The following is a 19,698-nucleotide window of genomic DNA, read 5'->3' on the forward strand; positions in this document are numbered from 1 at the left end:
CTGATTGTTGTCACTGTCAGGAAATTTCTCCTTAATTGGATCTAGGTTGGATCTCTCTTTAATAATCTACCACCCATTACTTCTTTTCCTGCCCTCAGATACTTTGGACAATAAATTAATCTTCTCTTCTCTGTGAGAACCCATCAAGTACTGGAAGATTGCTATTGTATCATCCCTAATCCTTCTCTTTGTTAGACTAGATCTAGTCTAACTCCCTTCACCATATGGTTTAGCCTCCAGACTTGAATTACAGGAGGCTAATCTATTTTCAGAATTAAGAGGTACCATGACACAGACACACTCATTCAGAACACACACTTTTATATTTTTGGAGGGCCCTAATAATATGATAAATACATGGTCTGAGATAACTTTTGATGGGTTTACAAAAAAGGTCCATGTGAGCAATATTGGTGTTCCTAGATTCACCAGTGATACATCTCTGTTGTGTGAACTCCATTGGCCATGGGTACAATTTAAGGTGTCCAGTTATCATCTTTAAAGCCCAACTGACGTGGTACCAAATTACTTGTGGGACTGCCTCTCCCTGAGAGTATCCATCCATCTTTTCAGATTGGATTGGGTAGGCACACTTTCCCTTATATCTTGCCATCATGGGGAACCTTGGAAGCATGTTTTTTTCTGTGGATTACTACCTTATGGAAACCCACGATGATTTGAAAACCTCTCCCAACATTTAGCTTTTCACATCAAGTCCACACTTTTTTATCCATATGCTGAGATAGAATGAGAATATCTGGAACATCCCCAGGGGATGTTTGCAATGTTGTGTTTTGTTCTTATGGTTTCTGATTTCATAATTATTGGTTTTGTTGTTGAGAGTTACCAAAGTTCTGTTTAAGAAGAGGGGACACAAAAATATTTTAAATGAATGAGTAAGGAGAATATTTGCAGTCAGGGTTGAAATGAGCGTTCTCTGACCTTGACTGTTTTTCTTGGAGATATTTCATTATCCAAAAAAAGATAACATCAGCAGTGCTAGTAAGGAGTGGGGTTTGCTCTCAATTTTTATATATATATATTTATTTATATATATATTTATTTATTTATATATATATATATATATATATATATATATATATATATATATATATATATATATATATATATATATATATATATATATATATATATATATATATAGTGGTTTGCCCTGTCATTGTTGGGTCAGTGTTTATGGGAGTGGTCTTGGAGGATCTTTTTGGGCTGTTGGCTTGCTTGGTAGCTCTGTTTGGGAAATTGTTTATTTGTTGATGGTTGGTCTGATGTTAAACATGAAGTTAACCCTGGATGTTGATTGCTGGTGGGGAAGTATTTTGGTCTTTTTGTTCCCTTTTTGGCTTCTTGACTTAACCATAATTTTAACTGGGAAATTGTGACCATCCTAGACCAAGCCAAATCCAAAAAAGACAAATTCTTTCTAGAAGCTTGGAACTCTGACAAATTAACCATCAATAGACATAAACAAACATACTGTGCAAAAGAGACAAACAACAAGCCAAAAGGGGAACTAAAAAACCAAAATACTTCCCCCATCAGCAATCAACATCCAGATGAGCATAGATTAGCTCCAAGATTAATATCAGACCAACAAAAATACCCCAATCAAGGAACGGCCAAACACACTAACAGTAAACAACTCAACTAAAGAACATCCAAGATCACCCCTATCAATACTGACAGAGTAAGCCACTGGAATATAAACTGACAGCAAGTCCCACTCAATATTAGGATTGATGTGTTCCTAATTTGAGTAATGAAATGACTACAAGAAAACAAGCTCAGAGAGCACTGAGGATCTGTCAGAAATAAGTCTTTTATTAAATCAAGAGTTGACTTACCTAAATCTTTCACAAGTTGGGAAGTCAAGTTGAATGCTTCTTCTCCAAAGAGTTGTACTTGTGTAACATAACTCAAAGATGAAATATCTTTTGCTATACATGAACCATTTTCCATTACACCGTTTCTTTCTCTAGATGTCTCATTGATTAAATATCTAAAGAAAAGTAGATTGTTATATTAAAAATATGAATTAAAAAAGTCAAAGGTCAAGAATTTTACCATGAATCAATCATAGAGCTTTTCAGACCTGACACAATTTAGGAAAAAATTAGGCAACATTTGCCTTTCATTTACAGATGTGACAAAACCCCATTTTGCCTGGAATTTCTCTCCTCTGGCATTTTATTTCCTAAGAGGTAAATAAGATTCCATCAATAGTTCCATGTAAAGAGTGGAAGGTTCTTGTCATCTTAAATTTTTCTAACAGAAGCAAACCAGGGGTGATATTAGATTGGTTTAGGCAAGCTGGTAAGGAAGATTTGAATTGGTTTGCCAAACTGGTAAAAACTACCTCTGGTTGGCCCCGCCCATGCCTGCCCAGTCACCCGCTTGTCCAGTCGCCATTTACCCTTTCCGGCCACTCACTCGCCCCTTCCCGCTGCTCACCCCACCCATCCACCCTTACCCTATATATATTGCCTTTGCCACACGGCCCAGCTAATCACCTCACCAGTTGCCTCACCCATTCAGCTCACCAAAGTTAAGGAATGCTTGCCACCCGCTCTCCCTTCACCTTGGGTCAGGGTCCAGGGTCCAGGGATGCACCATTCCCCAGAGCTGCTGCCCACTCATCCCGGAGCTACTCCCTATGCTGACTGGGTCAGGGAATGCACCATTCCCCGGCACCAGCCTTGCCTCAGAGCAAACACTCACTCACTGCACACCTCAGCCAGGTAGGGGAATGCACCATTCCACAGCTCCGGCCTTGCCCCCGCTTTCCACTCACCTCACTCATCTACCTTTGTGCCTTGGGGTGGGACACGGCAAGGCTCAGCCGCCTTTCATGCTGAGAAGCCTCCAGTGGTTGCTTTCGGCTGCCTTCTGTGACACCATCCCTCCGGCTGCTGCCATTCTCCTGGCTGGGTCTAAACACGAGCAGCACCGGCAAGCAATGGGGTGCATGTGCGCAGCCACCACCATGTTCCGATCGCACATGCATACCCAATGCCTGCCAGTGCTGCTCATGGCCAGACCCGGTCAGGAGAATGGAGCAGCCGGAGGGACGGCATCGCACAGGAGCTGCTCAAAACAGTTTTTAAGGTACATCCTGGAAGGGAGGGGGGGATAAAGGGGCAGAGCAGCTCTGCTGTGAATGGAGGGAGAAAGATTCGGCTTCTCTCTGCTGCAATATTCAATGTGGCTGCTTCTCTCTTCTTTTTGGGCTCATACACACAGAGCACACATGAGAAGGAGGCGAGAAGTAGCCAGGTTGAATGCTAGAAGATTTGGCCAGCCGAACCTTTCTGTCAGTTCTGTGGCATGGCTTGTTGGGTTACTGTGAGTGATGTAAAGTTGGCCATGCCTACTCAGTCACATGACCCACCACCACCAAGCAATGCCCACAGAACCGATGGTGGGGGGGATTGAATTTCATCACTGAAGTAAATCTCTATTATAGATATATAGTAATAGGCTGTGCAAAACCTGAAGCAATGTCTGGCTGCAGTGGTAGGCTGGATAAGAGCCAATAAAAAGAAAGATGGACATCCCAGGTGACCAAACATCTGCTATAACCTATAAAGCCCACCCAGAAGAAGTCTACATTCAGTCCAGCCCAAAGTCTGGGAAAAGAATCAGGTCTCCAAGGCAAAGTTAATGGACAGCAGCTTTTCAGATCTTCATATCTCTGGGAAGATGTGTTCCAAAAAGCAGCGTCTCTGACAGAAGATGCATCTCCTGAGTCTCATCAGATGACATTTTTTAATGCAGGGGTGTCAAGCTGAAGGCCCAGGAACCGGATCTGGCCCACAGGGCTCATAGATCTGGTCTGCAGGGTGGCCTGGAAACACTGAAGGACCAGCCCACAGTGCTTCTGCCAGAGAAAACGGGCTCCCAAAGTCCATTTTTGGCTGTCACTGCCTCCTGTAACCCTCTGCCAGTTAAAACGGAAAACTCTGTTTTCACTGGAAGTGGGTTGCAGGAGGCTGTGGCAGCCAAAAACAGAGTTTAGAGCCTATTTTCACTGCCAAAGCACTTGGGCTGCCACAGGCACTCCCAATAGGAGTTATGTTGAGCTGGCCATGCGCTCCATGGCCATGCCCATTCTGCCCCCCCCCCCCAGGTCAAACACAACCTTAATGAAGCCCTCAATGAAATCGAGTTTGACACTCCTGGTTGAATGATCATCATATGAATAATCTCTACACTGTATAGATGATGGCCATTAATTGATTCCACTCCATGATCACCATCCAATTGCCATTTACCTGACACTGCATTTTGTTTTATCAGGTATTTCTCTTCCAGACGTCCAGCTACAATTAAGAATGGAACTGTAATTATAAATGCAAGAAATGTTTTCAGGTTTCTGTGGCAAAGCTGTAATTAAATGGAACAAAAGAAAAGCTGTCATCAGGCATTATTTAATTGCTTTATGGTCGTCTAAATACTAAAAGCACAAGTATTTCCCTGAATAATTTTCTTCATTTTATCTTCAAACAATAACCTATGAGGTATGTTGAGCTAGAGAAAAGGAGGGACCCAAAACTATTCAGTCACTTTCTATGATTGAGGAGAAACTCTTCAATTCTAGTCTTTAACCATTACTTCACAATAGCTCCTTTCATTTCTAAGGGGAGAGCTGTTTTAAATAAATATGACTAGCTTTTACATTATACTTAACTCCTACTATAATCCCACTGTTTTTATTAGAAAATAATATTGTTTCCAAGTCTATCAGCTTTGAATTTTCTTTGGAAAATTCCTCCTTCTGCCCCAATTAGTTCCAAGAAATAGATTCCAAATATCAAAAATATTCTTATTCTTTACCAGGGATTCAATTAAATAACACTGCTTAAGGCAGTCCTTGTTTACCAACCTTAATCGGGACCTGCAACTCAGTTGGTAGACGAGGTCCTTAAATGGAAAATCACATGACACCCAACTAGGCTTTCCTTTCTCCCTTCCCCCATCCCTTCTTTGAAATGTTCACTTGGGTACTGGGATAATTAGAGGGGAATTAATGCATGCATTTATATTCATTTGAGAGGAAGGGCTTGCAAAAAAAATAAGCAGGCACACAACAAGAAATACACATCCAAAGGAATGCACTCGTGCCAGCTGTTGCCTGCTGCATGTTCCCAGGTCACTTATAAGGCAGACAAAGCCCATGGTGTGAAACAAATAACTAAGGTTACAGAGGGTTTTTTTTATGTCAAGTTTTTATTTTATATTGTTTACACATATAACTGCATGAATGGTGTGATACCTGAGTATCATACATTTCAATATAAACAGACATATTTATTATTGGTATTCATTATTATTACACATAGTTATTACATTTCATTTTAATTCTTTCATATTATTTACCCATATCTTTTACTATCACTCTTCAGTTCTAAACCTTCCTCTTACTCTTTCATATATCCTAATATATTGATATACATATATTTCCCCTTTTATTTCTCTCTATTTTAACTTCCCCCCCTCCTCTTACTATTATTTTCAAAGGCGTGGTAATGATATTTCTTTTCTGTTTCCCATCTTCCATCTGTTTTGTTATTCATATTTCCATTATTTAGCTCTTTGCATCTGTTTATATTAAAATTCCATCCTTTCTTTTTTTCTTTCATGATTCAATATCACAATATACACTTCTGGTACCAATAACAATCATTTAAAGCATTTTAAATATATCTATTTCATTTTTTTTCTAATATCATCATTTCAATTAAAGCTTAATTCTTATTCATACATCTATTCATGTTCTTTCCATTCCTCCAGTCCATATAATTCTACTATTAATACACATGTTTACATTACCGTATATTCATTCATTTATCTAATCACCTTTTGTTTAATTCTAACAGCTGGGGCTAACTAAGGTTACAGAGTTGATCTTGTTAATCTGCAGTTGCAAACTTTTGGGGAAGTGCTGGGTTTTAAAGAACAACTCAGGAAACCATCAGTGTTTAAGCAATCTCTCCACTCTGCAAGTGAGCATGGGAGGAAAAAAAAACCACAGCAGGCACAGGACAACATACACTGAGTGACTGTAGTGGTGAACCTGTGACTAAGAGTCACACTGCTAAGGCCTTGGTTCTGAAATTATTTTTTTCCAGCACTATTGTAGCTTTGCATATTTGGTACACAAGGCCTATGCAAGAACTACCTATACAGGTAGTCTTTGATTTACAATCAGTTGGTTAATGGCAAAACTATTTGGGAGAGTGATCTTGCATTTATGACCACCATAAAACTGCCATATAAACAGTAGAAAAAGTTGGGTCTACCCATTTGGTGCCTTGACTTATGACCACAATGATTTATGACTGGAATTCCAGTCACAACTGTGGTTGTATGTCGAGGACTACCTGGGCTGTTAGCCTCAATCACTATTAGAAAGATATACCACCAACTTTTATATTAGTAATAATAGCCTTTATTGTCATTATACATCATGTATACAATGAAATTGGTTGTATATATTGGTTGTAAATATTACCTGATCCTAACAGTTCTAAAAATTAAATATCACCAAATGTAATCATTTTTCCAAATTTATTTAGCATTGCAACTCAAGGGTAAGAAAAATATAAAAGATTCAATTTACCAGTTAAGCAGAATTTGCAAAGTATTGTCAAGTTCCAAAGCACAAAAAGGAATGCTTTAATGTGGCTCATTTTGCAAAGGCTGAACATTCTGTAATAAAATGTAAGGTTTTCTTGTTAGATTCTTTTGCATAAAATGTTAGTAGTTCTCTGCCAATTGAATTCATAACACGCAAGCATTTATAACACTCACACAAAACATAAGACAGGATTCTACATACATACAATACACCACAAATGTTCTAATCCCCTCCCGCCAATTTCTTATTTGTAAATTGGAATTAAGTTTCCTGTAATATTTACTACAAACAGTAGAATCTCTGGTCACAACCATAATTTGTTCCATAAATTTGGTTGGACCCGATTTGGTCATGATCCGAAATTTGGCACTTATAAAAAAAGTGGCACAGAAGGGGAAAATCAGCAGCAGCCATGTTTGATCAAGTATGTGTTCATGACCAGATTCAAAATATTTGTGCATTTTGGTCAGAACCCGATTTAGTCAGGGTGAGAAGCGTTTGTGCCAGTGGTACTACTGTACAGTATTTTATTAAGTATGATCAAATATTAGAATGAAAATCAAATAGTTTAATATACAGAATTATCTCAATTGAATTTAATGGCAAATGGGAGGGAGCAATAAACATTGTGCCTCATTTTCCTGCAAGATAATATTTTGGTACTAATAACATGTATTTCAAGGCCAGGATCTGAAAAAGAGTTTTTCTTCTTCACAGGAATACAACCTGCTTCCTATGGTCTTTTAGAACATTTAAAGCATTTATTTAAAGCATTTATGCATTTACTGCATTTAGTTTTGGTCGCTACGATGTAGAAAAGATGTGGAGACTCTGGAAAGAGTGCAGAGAAAAGCAACAAAGATGATTAGGGGATTGGAGACTAAAACATATGAAGAACGGTTGCAAGAACTGGATATGTGTAGTTTAATGAAAAGAAGGAACTAGGAGAGACATGATAGCAGCGTTTCAATATCTCAGGAGTTGCCACAAAGATGAGGGAGTCAAACTATTCTCCAAAGCACCTGAGGGTAGAACAAGAAGCAATGGGTGGAAACTAATCAAGGAGAGAATCAACTTAGAACTGAGGAGAAATTTCCTGACAGTTAGAACAATTAATCAGTGGAACAGCTTGCCTCCAGAAGTTGTGAATGCCCCAACACTGGAAGTTTTTAAGAAGAGATTGGACAACCATTTGTCTGAAGTGGTGTAGGGTTTCCTACCTAGGTAGGGGGTTGGACTAGAAGACCTCCAAGGTGCCTTCCAACTCTTCTCTTCTCTTCTAAAGCAATAGCAGTAGACTTATATACCGCTTCATAGGCCTTTCAGGCCTCTCTAAGCGGTTTACAGAGAGTCAGCATATTGCCCCCAACAATCTGGGTCCTCATTTTACCCACCTCGGAAGGATGGAAGGCTGAGTCAACCCTGAGCCGGTGAGATTTGAACCGCTGAACTGCTGATCTAGCAGTAGCCTGCAGTGCTGCATTTAACCACTGCGCCACCTTGGCTCTAAAGATGACTGTATTAATGTATAGGTGAGTCATTAGGTAACATTTACACACACACACACATATATACAGAGTATATAAAATTTTATCCTTTTATCTGAGAACAGAACTTCTGATTTTACTTCTTAGTTGGTACGTTTAGATTTTTTTTATCCCTCCTTTATTATTTGATTAAGAAAAGTAATAGGTCTCTTGACCCAAAACATTTAATACAGCTTTACATGAATTTTTCGTTATTGACAGTCGCTTTTTGTCCACATTCAGTCTTTACCTATAATAAGTCCTCATTCAGTTTTCACATACTCCCCCATGGGGCTGACTTACCAGCTACAATTACTTGTACTTTGGGGTGATAGAGAATTGGCACCGGCAGTCTTCAATATAATCTGTCTATATACATAAGTATCAGAAGACACTATAAAGGGCCTTGCATCCTACGAGAGAGCTATTTTTCCTCAGATTTTTTTAAGATTCAAAGTTCTAGGGAAATTGTTCTGGAGCTGCAACAGTTGATAGGATATTAAAGTTTGTGAGTGTTTTTTAATGACTTGCCTTTCAAGCTCCTTTGGAGATAATTCAATTAAAAATTCATGTTTCCAAAGTCAATAAATAGAACTTTTTATAGGTTATTAGAATATATTGAGGTCATGTTAATTAATGAACTTGCAGAAATTCTGTCCCACAGTTAGAACATTTTATGTGGGCTTCAATTGCTAATAATAATAATCTCTCCTTGTTTTCAATGCCCTTCAGTTCTTAGAGTAATACTGATGTTTATAGTCACAAGTAAACAAAAGAATATTATTAGGGACTTATTTTTCCTAGAAAATACATGCAGGAAACACTATTTATTTTCTTTTAAGAAGCCTTGGTCACTTTGTCCTTTTTCAGACAGTGTTTCTCCACCTCTTTCAAAAGGTATATTATCCCCAAATCCTTGGGAAATAAAATTAATTAATATTAATACAGTGTAAGACTTCTGAATTGCTTAATTATGCGGAGTATTCCAGAAATGGAACAACAGCTATAACTGTTACATTAAACCATAATTTCAAATCAAAATTATTATAGATCTTACTTTATAATCTCTTACTTTATAATTATAACCATAATTTATAATACTAATTTGTCACTTAAAAATTAATATTTGCCAAATTATTTCAACTTATTTGCATTGAACTTTGGTAACAGTGCAGAAATTACATAAGTGGTTTATTTCAAATAATAATATATTTTATTATGTATACATATGTATGTTCAAAATTGTAATATAAAATATTTCTCATATTACAGCAGCAACAGCAGAATAATCTAGGAAATGGAAAGAAAAGTTTACTGAGATCCTCCTCTTAACAGGACATCATAAACTGATATCAGCAATTAAGTCAAATTTCACCTTAAAGGGAACTCAAATTCGATATAACCAAGGGTGGGATTCAGCCAGTATGGATCGGTTCGGGAAAACCGAATACTAATTTTACATCTGGTTCATCGAACTGATAATTGCAAGGACTGGCTGGCCCGCCTACCCTCACCAGTCCCTCCCAGGAGTCTCCCCAAGGTCCATTTTTGATGCCAGGTAAGTGCACGGCCCACAAGGAGGCTTTGGGAAGACAAAAAATGGGCTTCCTGGAAGTTTCGGAAGTCTGGAAACGGCCCCATTTCTGGCCTCCAAAGGCCTCCAGAACCTGGGGGATTCCGTTTTTGCCCTCCCGGAGGCTTGAGAAAAGCCTCCGGAGCCTGGGGAGGGTGAAAATGCCCCCCCATCATGGTGCAGAAGGCCAAGTAGGCCATGCCCACCCACCAACCGGGCAGAGAATTAGTTGCTAAAATTTTTGAATCCCACCTCTGGATATAAGAAATTTCCAAAGTTATCTATTTGTACATATTATTATATGTTTTTTTTTAAATCCACACCCTAAATGAAAACACACATCTTAAAGCTGTCAAGTTTGAAGAACACTGTTCTAAATCAGTGTTTCTCAACCTTGGCAACTTGAAGATGTCCGGACTTCAACTCCCAGAATTCCCCAGCCAGCATTCGCTGGCTGGGGAATTCTGGGAGTTGAAGTCCGGACATCTTCAAATTGCCAAGGTTGAGAAACACTGTTCTAAACTACTGAATGGCCCCAAGCCACTTAGAAGGCAGACAAAACCTATGGTGTGAAACCAAACAGTCCTGTCAATTACAGGTACAGCTGGGGCTAACTAAGGTTGCAGAGCTGAGCTTCTTAATCTGCAGTTGGAAACTTTTGGGGAAGTGCTTGGCTGCAAAGAAAAACAACCCAGGAAACCATCAATGTTTAAGCAATCTGTCCATTCTGCGAGTGAGGATGGGAGAAAAATAATAACATGTTTTGTTATGTGTACATATTTATGTTACAAAATTGTAATATAAAATATTTCCCCGTTAGAGCAGAAGAAGAAGAATCTAGGAAATGCAAAGAAACGTTCACTTAGACTCTCCTCTTAACAGAACATCATAAACTGATAGCAGCAATTAAGTCAAATTTCACCTTAAAAGGAACTCAAATTGGATATAAGAAATTTCCAAACTCATCTATTTGTAAATATTATTATATGTTCCACATATAATTCCACATCCAAAATGAAAACACATATCTTAAACCTACCAAGTTTGAAGAACACTGTTCTAAACTAATAATACATTTAATTCTAGGACAAAATTTGGATGCTTATACAAGCCCCTTTTAATATGCCTTTTCCCTTTTCCTGTGTAAAAAACAACAAGCTGGTTTAGTGAAAAAAAAAGATAAAACTCGGGACTTTTATTATATTTCTGCTAGCTAGAAAGAATTGTTTTAGCTACCAAGTTCAGACATAGTTCCATAAAAGCTGATCTCATATGCTTTTCAGCATGTGGAAAACTTCAGAAAAACCCCCAAACATTATTTATGTCTAGTGCAAAAAGAATAATCCCCAGAATTACAGAGATTATGAGGGAAGCAGGTCTTTTTTGTACTAGAAATAAATAATGTTTGGGGATTTTTATGGAGGATGTGGGCATCCTTAGATTAAGATTTTGTTGTGGGATCTCAGCAGTAAAGCTGCCTCTGCTTTATCATGGGGAATTTTTTTATTCGTTTGTTTGTTTTGCTCTGGGACAGTGCTTCTCAACCTTGGCAACTTGAAGATGTCTGCACTTCAACTCCCAGAATTCCCCAGCCAGCATTCGCGAAATGGGAAGGATGACTTTTGACCTACTGCAAGTCCTTAGCTCCCCTACTGGCCCTGAAAATCAGTGCCAGGGACTAGGGCAGTAAGGGTGAATCTTTTCAGCACTGAGTGCCAAAAAGGGAGCGTGCACATTCATCTGGGACGCACCTTGGTAGAGGAGCTGCCCAGGGGGAATGCACATTGTTAGGAATATAATCTAACGGTTGGGTCGGCAATATATAAATCATATAGCAATGCTGTACCTGTTTCTTTAAATCATACTGTAAAATGTGATTGGTTGCTGTTTTCCTCAATCGACCATAAGAGGGAGCCAGAATGATTGTTAGCTCTGTTTGTTAGATGCTGGGCTGATCTGATCTGAGTGTTTTGGAAGCTGGCTGTTAGAAAGTGCCATGAGCTATTGTAAGTTTTGCAACTGCTAGCAAACTTTGAGTACCGGACTGTTTGTATGTTTATGGAGTATGTTATTTGGATTATCCCTTAACTCAGTGGTTCCCAAACTTGGCAACTTTAAGACTTGTGGACTTCAACTCCCAGAGTTCTCCAGCCAGAAGAGCTAGCTGGAGAATTCTGGGAGTTGAAGTCCACAAGTCTTAAAGTTGCCAAGTTTGGGAACCACTGCCTTAACTGAAAGACATTGATGACTGATTGTCTTATCCGTGTATGACTTGGACTGTTTGATGGAGTCTGATATCTCTATTTCCACAAAAGTAAAGGCCTATTCAAACTGCAGTGTCTCTGTAAGCTGGTTTGTGTGTTCTCCAACACAACTCTCACAACGCTTCTCTGAATGCACTCACTCTCCCAACGCGGAGCTTACTTAACAGACATCTTCAAGTTGCCAAGGTTGAAAAACACTGCTCTGGAAGAACCGTGGGCCACTTATCTGCCTATTGCATTTGCCATCCAGGGCTTGCCCAGAGAAATGGGAAGGATGACTTTTGACCTAGCGCAAGTCCTTAGCTCCCCTTCTGGCCCTGAAAATCAGTGGCAGGGACTAGGGCAGTGAGGGTGAATCTTTTCGGCACTGAGTGCCAAAAAGGGAGCATGCATGCTCATCTGGGACGCACCTTGGAAGAGGAGCTGCCCAGGGGGCCTACACATGCTGGAAAATGAATTTTCAATTGCCAGCACACGCAAGTGCACCAGGCAGCTAGTCTTCCAGTTATAGGCACACATGCATGGGCAACGATCAGCTGGCTGGTGCACATTCTTACGCCGAAAAGTAGAAGACCAGCTCTTCCACTTTCTGGCACTGCCTCATGAAGGTCAGCTGATCATCACGTACACATGCGTGCCAGAAACCTGGAAAAGGAACAGGTGACGTAGCACATGCCAGGAGACGTGACTCCGCATGCCACTTCGGGCACCTGTGCCATAGCTTTGCCATCACGGGACTTGGGGCTGTGCTCATAGGACCTTCAGGGTAACTGGGGCAGGACAAGCCAAGGTGATCTCCAAAGGCTACATTGCAGACTGTTGCACCAAGGTTGTGTCAGCCAAAAGGAAAAATATTCCTTTGGAAGCCAAGCAGGAAAATATGGATAGAGGCTGCTTTTGAGGTAGGCTGGGATTGGACCAAGAATAACGTTCTGCATTCATGTCTTCCACAAATAATCAGTGGGATAGCTTTGTGCTGACTCAAGAAGATTCCAGAGTCATTGCTCTTTGGGGGTGGGTGTCTTGTGCCTCAACTTTTAAGTTCTAATTGAAGGAAACTCCCTCATAGGAGACGGAGTTTGTATGAGCTAACTCTGAATAAGTTATATCTTGATTGATATGGCAAAACTCTGAGCTGTCACTTGTTTTATAAGTGTCTGCTGGCAGAGGGCAGGGTAATTGGTTAATATAAATATGTGTTGAAATATTTGCTCCATTTACATGTCTAATACTAATCAAATAATTGTAATAAACCTCCAAATCTAGTTATCGCTTCTGCTACCTAGGTGTTGGTAGATGGGTAAACACTTTTAAAGAGAAAAAGAAAAAAATCAGAAAAAGTGATTGCATACACAGTACATGTAGTTCTCGACTTCTGATCACGCACTCACAAAGTGAGAAATTTATTAAGTGACTTTTTGGCCCATTTTACAACTTTTCTTGCCACATTTAGTAAGGGAATCGCTGCAGTTCTTAAACTTAGTAACATGGTTGTTAAGCGAATCTGGTTTCCCCATTGACTTTGCTTGTCAGAAGATTGCAAAAGGGGATCACATGACTCCAGGACACTGCAAATCGTCATAAATGTGGGTCAGTTGTCAAGCATCCGAATGTAAATCATATGACCATGGGAATGATGCAACGGTCAAAAGTCTGAAAAATGGTCATACGTCACTTTTTTCAGCACTGTTGTAACTTTGAATGGTCACTAAATGAACTGTTGTAAATTGAGAACTACCTGTACAAGATTTATACTTCGTAAAATGATTTATATTGACGTGCCTGCTTTCCCTCCAACTGTAACTCTGTCATTGAAAGATCTTTCCCAATAAATTCTTCTGGAGAACTTACCATATTTTTCGGAGTACAAGACGTACCTTTTTCCCTCAAAAAAGAGGCTGAAAATTCTGGGTGCGTCTTATACACTGAATACAGCATTTTTTGCCTCCCCAAACCCTGCCCCCTTCACCAAAATGGCTGTGCATAGCCTGTAGGAAGCTTTCAGAGAGCTCCTGGGGGCTGAGAAGGGCAGAAATGAGCCAAAAATGTGCTGTTTTTTGCTCAATCCCCCCCAACCCCCAAGAGCACTCTATAAGCCTCCTAAAGGCTATGCATGCGATTTTTTAAAACAAAAAACAGGCCAGTTTTTGTGAAAAATGGGGCATTTTTTGTTTGTCCCCCACCCCCAGGCATTCTACAAACCTCCTAAAGGCTATTCATACTATTAAAAAATGGGTCCGTTGGGAGGTCTGCACAGTGCTAAAACTTTTTTTTTAATTTGCCTCTTCAAAACCTTGGTGTCTCTTATACTCCGGTGCGTCTTACTCTGAAAAATATGGTAAAGATTTTTTTTTTAAAGCTGCTTTTTATTGAAATAAATAGTATTGGGAAATGCTGGATAAAAGGTTGTTTCTTATTTGTTGATTCTTGAGTTGACCTGGAATGGTTTTAAATTTATTTGAGCTGTTTCATAAACGGAATTGCCAAATTAATGGAATATGAAAACCACCTCAGGAAGAATCTTTTACAGCACCTTCTTCCACACACAGGGCCTCCAGATGTGTTGAAAAAGTCCTCGACTTATGACCACAAGGGAGCCCCAAATTTTCATTGCTAAGCAAGGCAGTTGCTGGTTGAGTTTTACTCCATTTTACAACCCTTTTTGCAACAGTTGTTAACTGCAGTTGTTAACTGAAACATGCCATCATTAAGTGAATCTGGCTTCCCCTCTCCATTGACTTCGCTTGTTGGAAACTGGATGGGAAGGTTACAAATGCTTACCATGTGACCCACCCTATGACAATGCAACTGTCACAAATATATGTCACTTGCCAAGTGCCCAAATTTTTACCACCTCATCATGGGGATCCTAAATACGAAAAACACTCCCGTCACTTTTTTTCAACGCCATTGTAACTTCCATCACTACACGAATGGTACTAAGTTGAGGGCTACCTATAATCACTCTGCTAAACAAATAATTCCCACAACACTGTCAAATTATTTACTAAGACTGTATTATTATTATTATTCTCATCCTTCCTAATACCTATCTCTTCCCACTTATGACTATAAACATGTTGCTTGTATCTTTACAATTCATATTGTTTTGTTTCCTATTATGATTTGATTGTTTATTAGTAACCTGTGACTATCACTAAGTGTCGTATCTTAATATTCTTGAATGAATGTATTCTATTTTATTTTTCTTTATGTACACTGAGAGCATATGATGCACCAAAGACAAATTCCTTCTGTGTGTCCAATCACACTTGGACAATAAATAAAGAATTCTGTAATTCCCAAAATTACCACCCATAAATACAGTCCAAGTTTTCCCAAATGAATTCCCGTTTCAAATTTGAAAAATCGAGGAACAGTCAAATGGGCACACACACACACCTTGGGCAACTCAGAACAAAGCTAGAGGTAAGTTTTCATGCTCATTTTTCAAAATATCTTTTGGGCTACAATTTAAAAGATTTCAGAGTTTCTCTTCCTCCTCCTCCTCCTCAGAAGATAAATCAAGAATCCAACCTTGGAAGGAAATGGCCAGGATGTGCGAAGTTTGCTACCGCTTCAAACGCCCAAATGGAGAGATGCAAGCAAAGCTTTCCAAGACTACAATTGAACTTGGAGCACCTTCTGGAAATAGAGGCTTTCTCGGACAAGTCCAGGAAGAGGTAGAGGAAGGGAGAAGAAGAGAGAAAAGGAAAGCGCCCGGCATTGGAGGAGCAAGATTAAAAAACCCGTTTCTCTGAAGAGATTATATTCGAGGGAATTTGAATTCGAGAAAACTTGAGCAAGAAGCAAAGGGGGAAAATATGCAGAAAGGGATCATGCAAAAAAGGGGAATCGGAAGAAAAGAGGGGGGTGGCTTGGTGGTGGGGCATTAAGCCACAGGCAGGAAGTGAGCAAGAATTATTTGGAAGCGCTGAGAGTCAAAAGTGAGCCGGGTCGCTTTCTCTGAGCGCTATTAAGAGTTCAGGGACGCGTCGCTTGGCTTCGGTTGCCGGACGCGTAAGAAAACTGTAAGACTCGGGTGAAAGATCCCGCCCCATTCAGCGCCCGGATAGCCAGTCGATCATCAATACTGTTCCAATCTCGGCTACTCACCTACCAACCGCCGCAAGAGCCGGCTTCACTTTTCTCAGCCGGGAGGCGAAATGACTTAGCCTCAAATGTGAGGCTTTCCCACCGCGGCTGAAGTCCCGCCTCTGGGCTCAACCTTGCGAGAAGCCGCCTGTTTTTTCCGCTTCTTCCAAGGGCTTCCCCCCCGCCCCTCGTGTCATTAAATTTCGGGGAAATCGGGGCCTGTTTCATCATTATCCACAATGTGCGGGCCAGCTGATGGCATTCGGTTCACAGGCGTTCGGCCCGGGAAAGTTCTCAGAAATGACTCGAATGTTATCTCACTGTATGCAAAAATCCGGAGAGGCGCCAGACATTTTACCAAAGGGAGACGTGCTAAGACATTTCAGAGATTGTACTGTGAGAAGTCAACCAAGTCTTGATGGTTGTCCCAAAGGTTTTTTTTTTTTCAGGAGGCAACTGGACTTCAAATATTCAAAAGTGACATTGCTGCCTGCTAGAAAAAGAGATGGAACTTGGGACTGTGTCAGAAAACGGGAGATAGTCAATGTAACATTAATTTTTTTAAAGGAACCCAAGGAAAAGCATAGGCCAGTCAATGCCCAGTTCACACAAATTGATAGAAAGCATAACCAAAAGAAAAATAATAATTAGCACAAAAGGGAAAAGAAAATCAGCACAGATTCTGCAGTATTCTTCCTATAGCAGTGTTTCTCAAACATTTCGCTCTCCAGACCCAGAAATATTTTATTGTAGTACATATTGAATTGACCCAGCCATTAAGAGGTTCTGCCTCTATAGACAGACTGTGTTTAAAAGATGTTATGGAAGAGGAATAAGTTTTATTTAACAAGATTGAGACTGATTTGAAAGTGGATTTAAAAATTACAACCTAAAAGAATAAAATGGAAAATGATGCTACAGTGGATATACAAAAGAAACTAGTATGTGGATTGCTTGTGCCTGTTCCTTTATTAGGAGTCTTTAATCATGCCATAGTCACCTTCTGAATAGACTATTGCAATACACTCTAGGTGGGGCTCCCTTTAAAGAGTATCTGAAAGCTTCAATTAGTGCAAAAAGCAGTGGCAAAGACTGTTATCTGTGCTCCTAGAATGGTACACATTACACTCAGCTTCATGAGCTGCATCTGCTCCCGGGGTTTAAATTAAGATGCTGGTTTTGAGCCTTAAAACCCTACATGGCATGGGGCCAGGTTAGTTGAGGGATTGCCTCTCCCAGTTACATTTACTGTACCATGGGTGGATGGATGGATGGATAATTGATTTCAAGATTTTTGTCTTTAGACTTAATTATGTATACATCTTATTTTTGTCATCAACTGGTTGCGCATAATATACTAAACTAAACAACCAGGTTTGTACTATACACTGAGGCAAAATTAAATAAAATGATATTATGGCAGAGTGATATGACTTCATTACTGCTAACAAGAGTTTGTACATTTATATAAATTTCAAAATACTGTCAAACAAAAGTAACACTTTTTTCACAGAATATGGTTAGATACCTATGGGCATTGCATCCATAAGTATTTGAAATGTTGATGAATGTGGGTTTACAGGCAAGTGTTATGTATAAGCTGGGTTGACAAAATTAAAAATGAGGTGATAAGTCTGGGAAGGCCAAGGGAAATAATCAAAACCATAAAAAAGAGAAAGTTAGAATATTTTGAACATGTGATGTAATACCAGGAAAAATACAGCATATTTCACTTAATCCTCCAGGGAAAAACTGAAGGCAAACAAAATCCAAGCAGAAGAACATAATGGCTTCAAAATCTAAGGAACTGGTTTGGACAAAACTTAGGAGCACTTTTTTGTGTGGCTGTTGATAAAATAGGATCGCCAACATGTGATAACGGATATGGCACAAGAATTGCATCATATCAATTTCCTTCTTGCAGTGTAAATTGCAATATGTAGAGTCTGTGTGTATAAGTAGCCCTTATGACCATTCATTTAGTGACCAGTTGAAGGTACGGCAGCACTGAATAAATGGTGTTTTTTCCCACTCTTCGAAGTTTTGGCTGTTGCAGCATCCATGAGGTTATGCGATCAAAATTTGTGCCTGCCCACATGACTGCTTAGGCACTTCAAGTCCCTCTCCTGCCTATCTGCAGCCCCCATCTCTCCCCTTTTGACTACCCTGCACAATGGTGATCCTTGGTAGCTCAATGCCCCAGCTGAAGTAGAGGTCCAGGGATCTCAAAGTCTCAGCTCGCCATCACTGGTTCCGGGCCTCTTCCTCAGTCCCAGTGCCACTGTCAAAGAAAGAGTGCTGTTTCAAGCCCCACACTGTGACCAGCCATCCCATTGCCACACACAAAAGTTGGAGCCACCTCTGCCAGCTTGCAATCCACTGGCTCTGCTGCCCTCAGCTGACTTTCACTGGCATACTGGCCATGCCAGGCCATGAGTGACAAGCCTTGCCATTCTTACAATGCTTTGGAGGCTTTTTAAACAGCACAAGGTCACACATCAGTTGTTCTCTTAATTGTGCAGACCATTTTTGAGATGCTTCAAATTGGACCAAGTTGGGGATGGCTTAGAGCAGGGTGCATCATTGCCTATCGACTGGTGGGATTTGTTTATGGCTGCCACAGGAAAAGCCAGGATTGCCATCATTAAACAATGTAGTCACATGATGTCGCGTTGAATGATTATGGGTTTTGGATCTTCTCAACCTGGTTTCAGAGATTTTCCACCACTGGCTCTGGAGTTTGTATTTCCCCCCTTGCTCAGAACTGGTTTTGTAATTTAGGGGTCCTCTTATGTTCTCAGCTCCTGCTTAAGGTAGCAGCCATGCATAGGAGGGGCTTTGCCAATTGCACCCATTTCTGCACCAGCAGCCCTTGCTTACCATCCTCTGCAAATCAGATCACTCTCAGATTATTCTACCCTTAAGACCATCCATGAACTAATGCTGTTTCCACACAGATTCTCCTCCCAACAGGTGCCCATGCTAACAATCTTTATTTCATCCACAAACTGAAAAAAGATAAGCAATCCTAACGAAATAACACTTTCATATCCAAACCCCAAATACTCCATAATACAATGCACAATTTTTTAAAAAAATCGTTAACTCTTTCTTAGGGAAAGCAGTTCTCTAAATATCTATAACTCCATCTCATTAGTCATGCTAACCAAAGCCAAAGGGTGTCCAATTAACTTGTATCACAGCTGAAGCTTATCTTTTAGGGGACCCAAACATTTCAGATCCCTCTTTTAAATCTCCGACCATAGTCAACCACCGAAGTTCCAGATTGCTTGGGATGGATATACCCTCAAAATTCTACCTGGCAAGTAGTCACATCACCTACGTTCTTTAATTTAGTGATGCAGACTCCTCTGAAATTGGTGTGAAACAGAACAATACGTTCCAATTATCTAGGAATTCATTTTTCAAACTATTCCAGATTTTTTCTTAAAACATTCAGATGTCTTTGGAGTATATGGTGCTAAATACAAAATCTCTGGAGTAAAAGAAAACTTTTAAGAGTGAGTTAAGTGTTTCACTGAAAATGTCGTACCAAAGTTGGTAATCATTAAATTGAGCAAATAG

The 19,698-nt window shown here is 39.9% G+C and overlaps 1 protein-coding gene across 1 annotated transcript in view; it reads right to left on the reverse strand.

Moving 5' to 3' along the window:
- Window positions 1-16,296, reverse strand: part of IL31RA (interleukin 31 receptor A) — a 54,188-nt gene extending 37,892 nt beyond the window's left edge. Inside the window, 4 exon segments of the mRNA XM_032214432.1 lie at window positions 1,863-2,017; window positions 4,290-4,401; window positions 6,638-6,726; window positions 16,135-16,296. Of these exon segments, the coding sequence (XP_032070323.1) occupies window positions 1,863-2,017; window positions 4,290-4,401; window positions 6,638-6,725 (355 nt within the window). The 5' untranslated portion in view covers window position 6,726; window positions 16,135-16,296.
- Window positions 16,297-19,698: the final 3,402 nt, after the last annotated feature.

Source organism: Thamnophis elegans, chromosome 3 (genome assembly GCF_009769535.1).
Source record: "Thamnophis elegans isolate rThaEle1 chromosome 3, rThaEle1.pri, whole genome shotgun sequence".
Taxonomy (NCBI): domain Eukaryota; kingdom Metazoa; phylum Chordata; class Lepidosauria; order Squamata; family Colubridae; genus Thamnophis; species Thamnophis elegans.